The sequence below is a fragment of the Asparagus officinalis genome, chromosome 2, assembly GCF_001876935.1.
Source record: "Asparagus officinalis chromosome 2, Aspof.V1, whole genome shotgun sequence".
In the NCBI taxonomy this organism is placed as follows: domain Eukaryota; kingdom Viridiplantae; phylum Streptophyta; class Magnoliopsida; order Asparagales; family Asparagaceae; genus Asparagus; species Asparagus officinalis.
Genome location: NC_033795.1, coordinates 16,990,627 through 17,008,241, shown reverse-complemented (window position 1 = coordinate 17,008,241; position 17,615 = coordinate 16,990,627). Strand labels below are relative to the sequence as shown.

Below are 17,615 nucleotides of genomic sequence, written 5' to 3'. Positions count from 1 at the left end.
TTGTAAAACTAATGTATTTTGGCGTAGCAGTTTATATGGTAAATCATAAACTATAAAATAGAGTAGAGAAAGTAGACGAGAAGTAGAGAGAATTTTTATTTCATCAATCTTTCTCATTACAAAGTGAGGTAGGAATACCTCTATTTATAGATAAATTAAGATGATGATACATGAATCATATTAACTACTCATTAATGAATTTAGTCATTCTAGAACATGTATTGTGTTGTGTTGTGCGCAGCAGAAATTTCGGCAGAGTTTCTGGTGCTCAATAAGAGAGAAAGATCCTAATAAGAATTCCCGTCTCACCAAGGAAATAAGAATCTGAAGCGAATATCTCAATAAAGTGAGATATCGGCTCTTCCTCTCATCAGTTCTAGGACTGACTTGTCGAGAGATCCTAAAAACTATTACAATAGCCACAAACACAAACAAACCAATTTTACGTGGTTCGGCAAACTGCCTATGTCCGCGGGGCAAGGAGGGGGGAGAGATCTACTATTAGAGAGGAGATAATACAACTAGGGTTTACAATCACTCAATTTAAACCCTTAAACAATCTCTCACACACACAAATATCTCTCTATTTTTCTCTCAAAAGAAATAGCCGCCAGAACAGCACGCCGCCAAAAACTCCCTTCTGCACGTCTGCTCTTTGCGCCTTTCTCCTACATCCGCAAAAACCCCTTTGCTCTGTACTTGCACCTCCTTTTTTCTGCCGAACCCTAGGAACTGAAACAGGGGTATATATATAGCTGAGTTGGGAAATTAAGTAGGTCGCCGCATCCGCATCTGCATCCGCATCTGTTTCACGCGTTTACACACACTTCACGTAGGTAGGTCCTACCACACAACATGATCACTTCACATGGCTTAACATTTGTGGCCCCACAAGACGCGTGAACAAATCGCGCCTCACGCAGCAACATGATCACTTCATGCTGCCCAACATTTGTGGCCCCCACTAGACACGTGAACAAACCGCGTTCACATGTTGTTCTAGAGAGAAGGTTAATGTACTAGGGGAATTTCAATGAGTAATAAATGTATCAATCTTCTCGAGAAACTAAATGAACATCCATATTATTTAATTGTTTCATAACATGATATAAAAATTCTTCACATTTTTTGGGATTTTAAAGATCCCTATTAAGGGGAAAAAATCCCATCAATGTGTAGTAAACTTCCACTCAGGACACAAATCCCCACAAATCTCACAATCTTTACTTGTTGGCATTATTCACTGCGATTCCTAAATCCATAATGCTTTGGTCCGAGTTGGTCAACGCAAAGTGAATTATAGATGTGAACATGATGATGATTGCTCGCTCCTCCTCATTAACACGAGCCCAAATTCATCGCGCTCAATTTGGTTATCCAATCAGATCCGGTGAGCCCAATAATTGGTTCCAATTCCGACCCAATAAAAAAATAATAAAAACTTATCTTTTTCCTAGCAGCGCCCAAAATTTTCATTTTTTTACCCCCAAAATATAGCGCCTCCCCGTCTGAAAAATTAATCTTTAAAAAAAAAAAATTTCCACCGGACGACGGCTCGAGTGTTTTCTCTCTCCTCGGAATCGATCGATTCGCAATAAAATTGAGATTGGATCCAATCTGATCGAGCAATGGCGAAACCCTTGGTTACGGAGAGAACTAGGGTTTGGCTTTTCGTCTTCTGATTGGTCCTCGATTAGGGTTTTTCTTTATCCGTTCCTTTTCCACTCATTGATCTTCGATCAATCCAATTTTGATGCTGGAGCTTCTGGATATCTCGCTGCAGTCGTCACATTTGTTTGGTGCGCTTGGAGGTCTGGATTTGGATTGGTTTAAGCGGGAAGCAGGTTGTGATAATTGGAATTGGGGTATTGATTTGATCTTTGAATTGGCTTTGTATGATTTCTGGTCGTTTTTGTGAAGTTAGAGTTTGAGCTGAGTAGTTGCTAGTGTTCGAGGTTTGGTGACTGAGGTTTTGTTATTCAATGCTTCAATAGCTTAAGCTTAGTAATGTCCTATGTGTATTTGTTTTGAATGATTTTACTAAAATTCACCAACTATATGTAGCACTGACATTAACAATGTATTATTGCATTCTGCATTTGATTTCATTATGTGGGAAGGGGATGCTATTATGAATATTTAAGAGTTCCACGTAAATTTGGACGTGGGTTCTTATGATTGATTCAGTTTAATATGGCGGGGAGCATGAGAGCTGAATTGGCTTCGAGCAGTCTCAATGGAATAAGCTTTGCTTCTGTCCATCCAAATGGGCAGCGGGGAAATTACTCTACCTCGAATTTGGATAGGTCTGGGAGTTCTCGTGAGAGTATAGAGAATCGAATGATGGTTTCCGGGCAAATAGGATCAAGAAATGCTGAAACTGTTCCAGTTTCTCAGTATATGTCACTAGAGCCTTTCCCCATTAATGGGCTGAGGAACGTTCGATCGGGGGAGTTGAGGAGAGTTCTTGGAATTTCTGTTGAGGACCATCCATTTGGATCCTTGCAATCAAAGCCCCTTCCCCCTGTATCCTGGGATGAGCTTAAACGATTCAGAAGATGCATTGATGAGAATCATTCGAGGGCAGAGTAAGTTGTAAACCTGAAAGATTTTCTGTTTTCACAGCTTAGCATGCCTAATGTTTTTAAATCTATTTGCTTAATGAGCTTGTCTTTTACCAGAGAGAGGTCAGAATTACTGCAAAATTCTATAGTGAAACTGGATAAGCTTCGCAACATTGTCATGAAGAAGAGACAACGGACTGATATGCAATCAAACGAGAAGTCGAGTAATTCGAGTCTATTGAAGGTAGGGAATCAGATGCACCAAAATCCTTCTGATCTTGAAGATCAAAGACCGGAAGAAAGGACAAAATCTGGTAATCTTAGTGAGCGGGTACGCTCATCGATGGCAGATGCTCGGGTTTGTATTTATTACCAGGAACTTATTTTGGTTTTTAGACAGCTGGGTTTCAATGTTCATAGTTTAAATCATCCTGCTTCTTGACGATCTTCATTACAACACCTTCTTGAGGTTCTTTGCTTATATATTTCTACATGTATTTGTTCATAATTTGTGTTGACATTTCTGATCGTAAGCTATGCATATGTTGCCCCTATACCAGATTGCTATTACTTGCTACTGAATAAAGCATAATATATTCTAGTTTTTCTTGTTTTCTTCTTTCTTTTTTTTAAGGAAAATGTGGAATACGGCATGGAGAAATTAATAAAACAATACAAGAAACCGAGTGTAAAGTCCTCCCTGAAAAGAAAAGGGGTACAAGCTAATATTATAGTAAAAAGGGAATCCAATAAGAAACAACATAGCCATAGTAACTACTAACTAAAGATGAAAAATATAAGTAACAGTAATAATCGTGCACCAGATACTTTGGAGTGCATATTTTCGAGCACTTCTTCATACAAACATCCGATATCTGTATCTTCTTGGACAGGTGTCTTTACCTTATTCTCTTCAACAAGAGGGCCGCAACACTATTGCTGTGAGACAAGGCACGTTGATCGACAAGGATAAAATCATCCATGTTGACAAGGATAAAAGTATGCTGAGGGCTTGCAATGGGTTTCCGGTGTCCGCTGATGACAAGATGCATGGTCTGGCCGCTGGAGGGGAAGGATGGGACAAAAGGAATAAACGAAAACGTTCTGTTGGTACAATGGTTTACAGAACTAGTCTAGATGGTGATCGTGAAATCAAAAAGGCAATTCAACAAAAGCCGAGTAATGAACCCCGTCCACGATCTGGTGATGGTCTTGGCTTCAGGTAATTCCTATGGAAATAACTGTTTGTTCTCCTTGATAGTTTGGAGCCTTTATGAGATTTTGTCCTTGAAACAAATCTCTAGCTCTTCTGATTACCTGATGGGTACTACAAGCTCAGCTTGCTGCCAAATTTGAGAAGTCTCTTTTATCGTGCAACATCTCCAATAGCCTCTTACTTTTATTCAAGAAAAGGCTTCTAGAATTCTCTGATTGCCGTATATTTATCATGGAGCAAGACTAGGGTAAACATGAACACTTTTTTTTCACTTTTATCTAATATTTGGAGAAGCATACAAAATGATGTAGCTGTACTTAATAAAATCCCCTCTAACTTCTTTCCTCAAATCACTTACCTGCCTACACTGTGAATCCCACTAACACTGTAATCTAGAATTACACGACATTTTTTTGCCTAATTATATGAAAACAAAGTAAAATGTAGATGTCAAGGAGTGTGAGGAGGAGGGATTTGGGCTTAAGTGGGAATGTGGTAGAATAGAGAGGAAAAAGACACGAGAGCGAGAAAATTGGACGGAGGAGTAGGAATCAGTTGAGTTTAGACAAGTTTCATGAATGTTGAAGAACAAGGAAGAAGACGAAGGTTTCTGTTTCAGTTTGACATTTGGTTTTGAGTCTATAAGAGGAAATATGTGGAGGGAGAAGATAAATAAAAGAAAGGAGAACGGGTTTTGGATTGTGAATAAGATTAAGATAGAATTGTCATTTCTCAATTCTAAGTCAACATGGCTGGTGAATTTAGAATGGAGGAGAGTTTTAAGTAATTGGATCTTTTGTTTTGGAGGGAAATAGTGATAAAACAAGACATTAGGCTGGAGGGTTCCCGCAATTACCTTACATTGTAAATGTAAACACTAAACATTAACTAATGAAGTAATTACAAAGTCAAGCAATGTGAGGATTTTAGAATAAATGACACTAAACCTCCGCAAAATCTGTAAGCACTAGGAGAATAATGCTCTTTATCTAAGGCAAAAATATATCTATAATGAGCTTCCTAAGAGGTTACATATACATGAGTACGCGCGTGTTACGCACACATGTATAAATATTTTATGCATTATATATAGAGCAAGACTCCTATCAACTTAAGTTGATGTCCACCAAAGTTTCTAGCCACACATATATTAATATAAAACATATTTTTATATAATACATGGATCCCTAGGTAACATGAGTGGTTAAAAACTTTGGTGGACACACTATTTGCTATCCACTTAAGTTGATAGGAGTTTTCACCCTCTTTTATATATGTATAATGTATGTATGTATGTATATATTTACTCTCTCTCTTAGTATATATGTATATATAAGTAAAACTTTGGTGGACACACTATTTGCTATCCACTTAAGTTGATAGGAGTTTTCACCTATATATATATATATATATATATGAACATGATTTGGTGTCTTGCACTAGAGACTAGCCATTGTGGAACAGATTTGAAGTTCATTTTGAAGGATGGATGTAAATGATTTGATCTGGACAGATACGTGAAGGTGAAACACACTCAAGATACATGCAGATTCAATCATCTAGACTTGAGGAACAAGTCATTCTCCAAATAGATCTATTCTCCTGCTGTTTTCTGTCCATAAGACTCATTATGTTCAGATTTTATCAATCAGGAAATATGTGGACGTTGCATTGACAGTGTTATGTGATCACAAATCAGGCAACCAAGAAATTAACTATCATCAGAAATTACCTTATACCTGTAGGTTCACTCAACACTCATATATCACAATGGTGGACCATTGACTTCTAACTAAATAAAGTCAAAAGGAGACAATGTATACTAGGGTGGTGTTGGATTATGATGACAGATACAGCTGCAAGCATAACTGGTGAAGAGTAAGTATAATCACAAAATGACTTGCAGCAGTTTTTGTATCTCTTATACAGAGAATGGTGTTAACTGTTGACAACCTTGGTGAGACTGAGAGTATGGAAAGCGGGGAGAGCGGGGGCTGCCATATGGTTTCCTCTAGGCTGATTTTCGGCTTTCAAATTTATGAAAGGATGATAAATGAATTATTCATAATGGGATGAGGTTTTGTTTATCTTCTTATTTGTATGTGCAGTTTGTAAGGAGACTGATTAGATGAAAGAGATGCTAGTTCACTAGGTTTTTTTCATCATTCTCATGTTACTCTGTTCCTTGCATCATTTGGCATATTAAAGTGGGGTTGGGACCATGGGGAATCGATCAAGGGCCGTTGGCGGGACTCCAAAGGAGTAAAATTGAGCTGGGGTGACCAGGTTTCCCTTGCCAGCAAAAAAAAAAAGTGGGGTTCAATTATGAAAGACAGACAGACAGAGGCAGGTGCATGCATATCTGGTGAAGCTTAAGATTTGTCCAAGAGGATATGAGAAGATCTGTGGTACACTTGACATAGGTAATAAAGTTGTCAGCCGTAATGACACTGGAAGTGTTGTCAAGGTTGAGGGTAGGGGCAGCCAGATGCAGTGTTGTCAAGGTTGCGGGTAGGGGCAGCCGGATGCCTTTGTTTCAGCTGATTTTAATTTTTGATTTTATGGAGTGATAATGAGTCAATCATCGGCAATTATACAGGGTTTTGTTTCTGTTTATTATCCATTTGTGCTATTTATGCATGCAGTAGTGAGATGAAAAGAGATGTTCTTGTTCACATGTCTTATTCCTCATTCCCTGGTTATTCATTTCTAGCATAACACGACATTTCAAGACATTTATGCATTCAAAATGTAATGAATTCTTTCCCTTTACAAGCACACTTTCGTTTCTCTAGATTAATTCACTTGAGACACACTCATAAGAAGGTCCTTACCATTGGACCTTTTGGTCTTAGGAGGTAGGTAGAAGTAATCATGGGCAGATATCATTCATACGCTGTTGTGCAAGATTTGGACGAGAAAGAACAAACTAATGGTTTGAAGTGTGAATATACTAACCTAGAAGAAGAAGCATGGAGTTACAGTTGCATATACGTGTGCTTTACTAGGAATTATCGACGAGAAAGAACCAACTAATGGTTTGAAGTGTGAATATACTAACCTAGAAGAAGAAGCATGGAGTTACAGTTGCATATACGTGTGCTTTACTAGGAATTATCGACTGAAATAATATTTTGTTGACTTTTATTATTTAGTAGCTGTATAGTCGTTTCTTTTATGCTATTATATGCTTTGATGGTTCAGTTTCCTTTCTATGTTTTGCCAACCTTCTGATTTCTGATACCTAGTTTACTTATTACGTAGCTTGCCTAAAACTAGTTACATGTCAGTTTGGTGTTTACCTGTTGCTTCTTGCAATTTAACCTCTTAATTAAATGTGCTGGCTCATTTTTATCTGCTGCTGAATTAGTTTATTTGGTTCTATCTATGCACATGCAGACTGACACCTTTCTTGTTGTGTTTGTGTTTTGATGGCTTGAAATTTTTGTTAGATCCCACGGAACTATTTTTTCCCAATTTTTGTAGGACTGGATTATCTAATGGAATCATCGGAAGTAATAAGATGGATGAAATCTCTCAAATGACTGGCCATGGTTCCCGCATCATGCCAAGAAATGACTCGGGCAATGGGCGTCTTTCGAGTGATAGAAAGGAATACTCCTCTGTGCTTGATAAGGAGCAAGTCACTGCTAAAGGGAGCAAAAAGTATGTACAATTTCATGACATTTTTTCTCTCACATTATCATCAGAAACTCATATGGTAATTTTAGCAACCATTTAATAATGTAGTGCAAGCTATTCCAGTTCATTCCCATGTGATATTGCTCATGTCAGGGTACTTGCTGCGTTTTTACCCTATCTAATGTGTACTTGGCTTTTTTAATTGGTTTGCTTTTCCCTTTTCCCCTTGAAAGCTATATGATTAATCTCTAAGTCCCTGAACACTTGATCGTGGTGGCACAAATTAATGTGCCCTGTTTGTTCACGTGCACTTCACGTGTGGATGTTAGGTCTTACATGCAGGCGCGCACACACATACACACACTAACTTCTGTCTGCCTATGGTATAGCGAAGGTTAATTCTGTTTATTTGGATTTCTTATTGATCTTTCAACTTCAAGTTTAAATTTGTTTGTCACACTAACTACTCTCTTCAACATGTTATCCAGGCTGAATATCTGTGAGGATGCTCAAGTAGGAAGTCAGCGTCCTTCAGCGAAAGGAAAAGCTGTCAGAGCTCCAAGAAGTGGTTCAAGTATTGTAATAAACATGCCTAATCTTCCCTGTCCTCCAGAGGATGGATCGGAGCAGCCTTCTTGCTCGAACAAAGTCCAGTCCTTTTCTGGTTCAAGTAATCGTAAACGACCTCTATCAGCAGGATCTTCTTCACCTCCTGTAGCTGCTAGGTGGGGAGGTCAACGCAGGGAAAAGATCTCTCGAACTAGAAGAGCAAATGTAGTTTCTCCAGTGTCAAATATTGACGACTCTGAGGCTGAGGGCTCTGCAGGTCTCGACTTTGTAGCCAGGTTATCAAATATAGACTCCCGAGGGGTATTGGTCAGCAGGGGCATACCAAATGACACCCTTTTAAACATAAAACTAGAAAATGTACCATCTCCTTCTACCCCATCTGAAAGTGAGGAATCTGTTGCCGTTGAGAGCAAGTCCAAAGAGAGAGGACATGACAATGGTGAATTCGAGGATGGGGCACTAAATGCATATCATAAAGCTGCAACTTTTGTTTTGACTAGAAAAAAGAACAAGGTCCCTCCTAGAGAAGAAATTGGAGATGGAGTTCGGAGGCAAGTCCGAAGTGGAAGAGGTTCAATACAGTCAAAAGCTTGTTTACAATCAAGCAACGGAAAGCTGGAAAGCTCAGAAAGTGCCAAGCCACTCAAAAGTGGGAGGCTTGTTTCTGATAAGAGTGAAAGGTTGCCGTTTTAAGTTTTGCAAATCTAAGTAGTCTATGTTATTTAAACTTAGTGTAATTATCTGCCTGGTGCAGACTGTGCAGTAGGATTGGCCGTCCTCCCTCAAAGAAGATATCAGATCGCAAGATTTCTGCACGTCCTCTGCCAATTATAAACAATGGCTCCTCAAAATTTACTGGTATTTTGTTTTGCACATTTTATCATGCTTTTGAGATTAATTTGCACCATAAAGTATTTTTTCATTTGTTCCTAATGTGTTCTATGAATTCGTCTCATCTATTTTTCTCTTATAGGCGAATGTAATGATGATCTTGAAGAATTATTAGCAGCTGCGAAATATGTCCGAGATGCCTACTGTGAGCATCATACTCCATTTATAGTACAAAGTCTTTCTAGGAGTAACATGTTTAATCTTGTTCACACTTGCACCTGCAGGGTTACAAAAGTCTGGGCCATTTTGGGCGAAAGTGGAACCAATATTTGCTTCAGTCAGTTCAGAGGATTCTTCCCTCCTGAGGCATCAGGTTCGTATCTGTATCTAGTATTTCTTCTTTTATTCCTATGCTGGTTAGATTAACTTAAGCATATTATATTAAGCACTTATTGAACTTTTTTTAACTACAGATAAATTTTGCTGAGGAGCTTGACAGAAGTTTCTCTAATATGTTTGACATTAGCTATAATGTGGTAATGAATACTGGAACTTTCTGCTTACTGCAACTGGTTCTATTTCTTCTGTTTCTATTTTATTACTACTCATGCTGCTTGCTTGGACTTCTTTTGTAAATCTTCTTTCTGATTGTATAACTAGCGGGGCTTTTCCCAATGAGCTTCTAATATTTATTATTATATTGTGCTTCATTTCTTTGGGCTACATAATATTACAATGCAAGTCTGTATAATGTTAGTTTTCTGACTCCCATAGCAATTTTTTGAGCCAACTGTATTATGTGCTTTGCTAACTTTGAATATATTCTCCAATTCAGGTAGAGGATATGTACCAAGTGGTGCCACATGACATGTCTCAACCAGCCAGCCAAACAAATTTTGTTGGACTGACCAAGTCTGAAGGAACTAGGCGTTCAGCTGACGAGTCCCGACCAGTTAAAGCCACACCTGGAGAAATAGACACAGAGAGATGGTTTGAGAGAGTGATTCCTCTATCACAGAGGCTTCTTTCTGCCTTAATTTCGGAGGAAGGAACCAATATGGCTGACTGCAATTCTAAACAAGAAGATACATTTTTGCAGTTCTCAAGTGATTGTTGCCCCTATGAAATAGCTAGCTTTGGGGAAAACAAGCCTGGGTATGATCTTACTAAATGCGGTTCGGAGTTTGACAATGATTTGCGGAGCCAGACAAACTGCTATGGAGATAATACATCTTGCAACGGGTTTGTATCTCCCAGCACCACCTTTAGGAGCCTGAGCAACTTTATATCTGAAAACGAGCTGTTTCAAGATAAGAATGAGCTGGTGCATCCAGATAATGAAGGTGTAATCTCTCTCTGTAAATTCGAGCAAGATAACTTGAAGCAGCAAGAAATCATGGATACAAGTTTACCAGGCATGTCTTCACATCAATGCCAATATGTGCACATGTCTTTGGATGACAAGATCTTGATGGAACTCCACAGCATAGGCATATATCCGGATGCTGAGGTGGGTTGTTTCTGCACCTAGACTGTTAGTTTTTGTACCTGCCATTTTATCTAGTCAAGAATTCCTCCTACATTGATTGAACAATCATTTGATTGCTTCAATATTATAATGTAAAGTAAAACTTCATCTAAGTCACCCTGAAGCCACATAGGATGAGTCAACCTAGTATCAAAATTGACACTTTAAGCCTCTAAACTTCCATTCTGTGTGCTTCCTGTTCCACTGTTCTTTTTTATATGCTTACGTATCCTCTAAATGTTTTCTAGATAATTGTATTTAATCAATAGCAACTAGATAGACATTGGAAAGGTTCATGGATGGTCTTTTAATCATCATACCTGCTTTCTTTATTAGCTTTACACTGTAAGAATTTTCCTTATGAAATGAGGACACATATATCGTACAATTCAGAAGGCATTAAACAAAGAGTTAGATAACACTCAGTAAATACTCTTGGATCTCATCCCAAATTTTAGAGCTGAACGCCATGTCCATATCTAAAAATTAAACCATTGTTATGATCCGTGTACCTTTTGAGATTTGTCAACTCTAAATCTGTAGTTTGTTTTACCCTAGCATCATAGTAGTTCCACATTGTGCATATATCTTCAAGCATCCTGCTTTCATATTATCGGAATCCAATGTTACTCTTATTTCCAAATCTGGATGTACTTGGAGACTTGGAGTTATTTTTTCTTGTAGATCGATAATGGAAAAATAAACCAGGTGTTCCATCAGAGTGGGAATAGTAAACAGCCTTTCCTACCTGGCCTTGATTGAACTGATCATGCTACTTTTTACTTTGCATTTTATTTTGTCGTTTTTTTCATTCTAGAGAGAGAGTCATATTTGTTTTTTTTCCTTTTAACATCCAAATTCCATTCTTCTAGCAGTCGGTTTAAAGTTTTACTTGAATCAGTGACCCTTTTATCTAAGATCCAGTTAAATAATTTTCATTCATAGCCTTATAAAGATCAGGTGTGTTTAGTTCAACTTTTGCAACTGTTTTGCTTACCTCTATCAAACCTTTTATAAGTAACAGAGGCATGCTCCTGCAATTTTATGGCAAACAGAAACTTACCACTTATGACATAGCAACTACTTTTCTAGTGTTTGTTTTACTTTTTTTAAGGTTATTTATAATCATTTTCTGCACCTAAACTTTCTTTTATGCTAACGAGTCAATGTGTGGTCGGACAGAAATCAATATTTTTGTTACTGTGATATTTCAATTACACTATGTGTATGAACATGCTGTACAACACAAAAATGTATGCACAACTAATCTGCACGTGTTCTTAGATCTTAATTAAGGTAAAACTTCTCAATTTCTTCTCAATGCAGGTGGAATAGCATTACTTTCCTTTTCTGATGCATGCTAAATTTTGTCTATCAATATAAAAAATCATGAGCTCTATCACATTGATATGGTGATAGTGACGTGTGAACTTGTCACAGCATGTTACCTTTTGATCTATTGTACGTTTTTATCGTTTTCATAAATAAACTAACTTTTTCGTGAATAAAGAAAATTGTGAATTCAATAGATAATTGTTCATTCCATTAACATATCTGAGTGAACTTTTCTTTTTGTACTATTTCATATTTTATGTAACATTTTCTCCTGTAATTTCCAAGTACAGCCTGATCTTGCTAAGGGAAGTAGTCATGAGATTGATAAAGCTGTTTCAGAACTCAAGATCAGGCTTTACCAACAGGTTAGCTTTTTGGCAATAACTTTGTTTCATAGTTAAATTGCTTTAGCAGTTATGGCTATCAGATAATGTAATAGTCCTAATTCTTGTCATGCTGACCAGTTATTAGGTGAACTTTAAAACCTTTTGCCAAAAACCCCTCATGGCTCATCCTTGAAAAGCAAACACAGTCAGTGGAATATTCCCACATGAGAAAATAATGATAGTTGGCTGTTGTTTTTTTGCTAGAAAACAAACTTAGTCTACTAAACTAAATTAAAACCTAATTCTGTTTTTTTGGTTCTTGAAATCTTTAGTGGTTTAGATCCAAGATGAATTTTTATTAGTTAACTAGAAATTTTAGTACCAGTTACTTTTGAAATCATTTGGAACCAAAACAATTTGTTTTTGTGTGATTTTTGTTTCTGGATTTATTTTTTCATCTCTAAATTCAGAAAATTAAAGCAACTTCCTACACATGGGTTTTCTTCATTTCTGAATCTCAATTAAAACTCCTCTATAGTTTTCTTCATCTCTGAAGACAAATCTCAAATCAAAATTCATCTCCCAGTCCTTCAAATCCATCCCTTACTACATTAATCTATTAGGAATCAAGATCCTTCTACTAGTTCTTAAAATCTATGCCCGTCAGAAGAGTTTTACACTATGAATAAACCTGTTATTTTGTGTTACATTGTGTTATAAGTTAATTCCAGAAGGATTGTTGGAGAAAAGATGAGTGTTTTCTTTGTAGGTTAGTTGGTGTTGATTCTGCGCAGGATGTGAAAATTAGAGGATTTTATCAACATTATGTACCGGGTTGTACCCTTCTTCAGGGTTATTCTTATGTATTATATTTGTCTATAGGTGCAAAACACTAAAAATCAGTTATGCAAATTGGAGAAAGTGATTCAGGAACAGAAGGAAAGTGAGATGAGGTATGAATTCCCATACTCTGGAGACAGTCATACAAGCTTTATCTCTTATTTATTTTGCTTTCACCTCTCCATTTGTAGGAACCTTGAACGGCTTGCCATGGACCAACTTGTTATCTTGGCTCATGGAAAACTTGTGGTAAGTTCTATGTAATGCTTCTATTGACACTGTTGAGAGTGTAACTTGCTGTGATATATACCTGTAATCCATTTGGGGAAACAATGGATAAAGGGCGCAAGAATTGGCGGGAAACGAAATATAAGGGAAAGAAGGTCATAGGAGATAAAAGTAGTAGTAGAGGAAGAAGTGAAAGGAAGAGAGAAGAGAAATGGAAAGAAAACTGCAGAAAATAGAAATTCTAATAGAATATCCCACTATTGGAACTCAAATTCAGGTGAATTTCAAATATTCGAATTTGGATTCAAATTCAGATCGAGTACTGCAATAAAATTCATATTCGATTCATTTATATGTAGGCTTATCTGATAATTTGGTTGCATTCTATTCATTTATGAAACGAATACTAAAAAAGTATTTGAACTTGGTTTCCTCATTGCAACCAAGTCCAAGACGAGAATAATGTGTCAGTTTTGTAACCAATTTCTCACTATCTATTAAACCATAAATGTAACTGTCACACCTGGTAGCATTTATTTGACATGATTTTAATGATTTTATGTATTATGTGCATTGCACTGTGAAAAGCCTCTGAAACTCCTGTATGGCAGGGTGGTCGGGGAACTCGTGGTTCGGGCCCTAAAAGTGGTGCTAACAAGATTTCTAAACAACTTGCTGATGCCTTTGCGAAGCGAATTCTTACCATATGCAAGAAATTTGAGGAAACAGGTCAAAGTTACTTCAGTGAACTTCCCTTAAGGGATGTGCTATTGTCTAAACCTGTGCTCAACATTGACAACAAAAGTGTTCATGGCCTGACCACTGAGACAACACCCAGTATGAATGTAGATTCACTTAGCTCTCAAGTTGGTTCTTGTGTATCTGGTAAGCCACTTGAACATGATATCTTTAATTACTTTATCATCTCCTTTCGACTACTGTTCTTCAAATATATCTAGCTATGTCTTTGTATGAATTTTTTAATGCCTATTCTTCTATTTTTGATGTTACTGTGCAATTTGCAGCTTCTGGTGTCTCATCCAATATGATTGAGAGACATGGGCCCATTCATAAGATTGACAAAAGTCAATTGGATCCATATTATGGTCTCACTCAACCTTCTGAACAAGTTTTTGTTAGAAATGACAATATGTCAAACAGAGGGAAGAAGAATGAGGTACTACTTGATGATGTTGTTATAGGTGTGTCGGGTTCGAAAGCCATGCCAGCTGTTAATGCTCTTCCAGGCGGTGTGAAATTGAAGAAAACTGATAAGGATCAAAATGGAGATATGTTAATAAAGAACTCTCCTCCAAAAGGTAGCCATTCAACATTAAGCATTGCCAAGGGTGAGCGTAAGACGAAAGCGAAGCCGAAGCAAAAGATAGCACAGTTATCAAATTCTGGGAATGGCCTTGGCAGAGTAATGGAAACAACCAATAGGTTGCATTCTATGCGGGAATCTTGTGAAAATGTAAATGCTGGCAACACCAAAATGAAAACAGAAGTGGAATTGGCTCCATCGCCTAAGGCTCAGGATTTATCGAAGGTGACAGAAGATAATACATTCACAAACATTCCTCTGCAGGGGATAGACTCCATTAATGAGTTAGATGTAGCTGAGGGGCTGGGGGAACAAGGTCAAGATATTGGTTCCTGGTTGAATGTCGATGATGATGCACTACTGGACATGGATCTAGTGGGCCTAGAAATTCCCATGGATAACCTTTCAGATTTGAATTTTTAAGGAGACAACTATATCTTTTGTGCATATTCCAGAGTCTAAATCAATGTGCTTGTAGTTTTGCCATGATACAAACTAACTACCCAAACATCTACGTGAAGCAGACTAGAAATTGTAACTAGGTTAGTCCATTCTTTAATATACCTTTTAAAAGTTCTTGGCAGATACTAATTGTCTTCTGTCACCTAGATCTCTCCTTGTACCAAATTACAGTCTTTAATTGATGATTTATACAATTTATAATTAGGATACCATACTTGGTTGATTGATCTGCTCTGGACATTGCTTTCATACTTCTTTATTCCTGAAAAGCATTAAAATGTACAATTATGCAGACTTGTATAGCAGAATTGTTTTTCCAGCTCCTTACAAGAGCCATAGAGTTCCTCGATCTCCATTTGAGGGCCATTCTAATTTCATAGTAACTTTATGCTGACCATCTTTCATGTGTTTGACTTAGTTTGTTCTCCCACTAGGTCTGGTCCCTGCTGCTTAAATCAATTTGAATGTTCTTTTGTGAACTCTGAATTTGAGAGGTCATTGTTTTGTATTCCTGTTGCATTAGGCTGCAATTTTCTTAAATTTTCATGATAATTTGAATGATATTGTTTCTTAAATTGGATAAATTATTGGATTTCTTAAGATGGCATCTTTTTTCTTGGATACGTTGACATCATGCAACGCGTGTGCTGTTGGTGAAGCATGTCGTAGCAACAAATAGGAGCAGTCGCAACTTGCTTATTGAATCAATATATTTCTAATTTATTTTTTCCCATCAATTGGCATATTCTTAATATATTTCTTTGGTGCAAATTACTTCTGATCTGGTAGTCATTTACCATTGGTTTCAGTTAGATGTGCAGTCTGATGTCCATTGGCAGTTCCTTAGTTTAATGGGGATCACAAAGGTGACAGCAATTTTCAGTCAGAGGTTATTGAGTTCATTTATTTTGTATAGTCAAATAATTTCTGAGCTCCAGTTTTCTGTTCTTGTAGTAGCCTGAAGCAGGCGTGAAGTAACCTGGAGCAAGCGTAAGGAAATTGTTCACATCCAAAACTAGATAGTTGAAATGTTAGACAATATCTGCCTGATATGATTTTGATGTTATGGTGGGTTATCTGTAGATGCAGCCCCTGTACTATGGAGGTGTAGCTACTTGTCACCTCTGTTCTATTCTATTAACACATATCCGCTGACCCTCATGATAGCATGATCTTCCCATTATGTCTTTTAATTCACGGGAATCATGTAATGGTCAGAGTTGAATTTTTGCCAAGAATATGCCCTATTGTGAAATGTGAATATGAGCTTACTTGTACTTGTATCAGAAGAAGCCCCAGGTACATGTATGGTAAAGTGGAAAGACGTAGACAGAGTGTTCTTCTGATTGTAGTGCCTTAGCTTTGGGAGAATGCATTTGCACTATGCAATGACCAGTGTTTATGTATCAGATGCATTCTGAAGTTGATTATGGAGTAGGAGGGTGACTTCTGTCCGAGTCGTTCATTTCAGGTAATAATTGCAACATCAGTTATGTCATTTTATATGTAGTAGTCTTTTTAATTCTGATAACTTTGTTAAAGTCAGGCACTATATTTTAGATTCTTAAACCACTTATTCTATTGCTTTTGTAGGACGTTTTTTTTATATGATTGCATGGTTACAAGTTTGTTCAGAAATGTTTCTCAAAAGACGTGATCTTTGTGATGTCTTCTCTATCTGACCCTGTCAATTCTCTTCGTGCATGCCATTGTTTTCTATCTGGACCTGTCAAATCTGTTTGAAGTTTTCTTATCTAACTTTGTTGTTCCTCCTTGGGACTGTTTCCGTTGTTGATTTGTTATGCGGCAATTCTTAATTTCTTCTGATTATTTATTTTGTCTTTTCTTTCAAATCATATTTGTCCCTGTATTGATTTATTTTCAACTTAAAAAATCCTTGTTAAGTTAGGTCTACATCAATTGTCTGATCTTGGGATGATTCCTTAATATGAGCTATACCTTAGATTTGGGAGGCTACACTGGTTTCAGCCAATAGTAGGAACCGGTAAAAGCAACTAAGACTAAGTGTGTAATAAGTGATAATTTTCAATTATTGCCTATTTGTGGAGGCTAAGAAGGAAAACGGAGGCCTTGCCAATAGAGTAGTTTTCTTAATAAAGCAAAGATGTCTTTCTGTCTGGTTGTACAAGTTCTCCGCTGTGATGAATCTTCAGGTAACAAATGACACCAATGACAGCACCGTGTCAGAGATTGACATACATGGCAACATGAAATATTAGGTTGCTTAAGATGAACATTGCACGGATAATCTTACTCCATTATCAACATAATATTGATGAACACCAAGAAATTGCTATAGCATTCTTTCCTATAATTTAGGCACGAGCGTTCTTTTCCTATAATTACGAATTTGCTCATGTACGAGTAGAACATGCTTTATAGAGCTCCTGAAAGTTGTTCTATTGATGATGTATATTCTTGAAAACTGTACCTGGTCTAGTATCATCAGTTGTGTTGTAAGGGAAATGTTTCTCTTGCTGAAACTGCAGTCTTTAATCTTATAAAGTATACAACGAAAGAACGCACATTATCGAATAAACAGATAGGAGAGGGTTTATACCTGAATAAAGTTCAAAAATGCTGGTTTACTGGTACTGCATGCTTAGGTAATAGTGCAACTTTCATAGTAGGGTAATAGATTTCCTTCGTGAACAGCATCTTGACCCCTGGGGTTTCCCCTACATTCCTAAAGACCAGAAAAGGATAAAGAAGCTAAATGTGAGGGGCC

At 37.2% G+C, this 17,615-nt stretch overlaps 1 protein-coding gene across 9 annotated transcripts in view; it reads left to right on the top strand.

The window, feature by feature from the left end:
* The window catches only part of LOC109830405, a 17,924-nt gene continuing 1,649 nt past the window's right edge, over positions 1,341–17,615 (top strand). For 2 of the 9 annotated variants that reach the window (XR_002244284.1, XR_002244283.1), the window contains exons 1-17: positions 1,341–2,588; positions 2,682–2,922; positions 3,458–3,786; positions 7,267–7,446; positions 7,911–8,672; positions 8,747–8,850; positions 8,966–9,028; positions 9,108–9,196; positions 9,297–9,359; positions 9,659–10,333; positions 11,977–12,051; positions 12,895–12,965; positions 13,044–13,101; positions 13,692–13,965; positions 14,106–14,946; positions 15,676–15,732; positions 15,821–16,337. Coding sequence is in view for 1 of the 9 variants with exons in the window: in XM_020397663.1 (XP_020253252.1) it covers positions 2,194–2,588; positions 2,682–2,922; positions 3,458–3,786; positions 7,267–7,446; positions 7,911–8,672; positions 8,747–8,850; positions 8,966–9,028; positions 9,108–9,196; positions 9,297–9,359; positions 9,659–10,333; positions 11,977–12,051; positions 12,895–12,965; positions 13,044–13,101; positions 13,692–13,965; positions 14,106–14,827 (4,101 nt within the window). In the remaining 8 variants the exon portion in view is untranslated. Of the gene's footprint in view, positions 2,589–2,681; positions 2,923–3,457; positions 3,787–7,266; positions 7,447–7,910; positions 8,673–8,746; positions 8,851–8,965; positions 9,029–9,107; positions 9,197–9,296; positions 9,360–9,658; positions 10,334–11,976; positions 12,052–12,894; positions 12,966–13,043; positions 13,102–13,691; positions 13,966–14,105; positions 15,346–15,675; positions 15,733–15,820; positions 16,338–17,615 lie in introns of those variants that run through there. The other 7 variants (XR_002244288.1, XR_002244289.1, XR_002244285.1 and 4 more) reach the window with 7 other exon arrangements.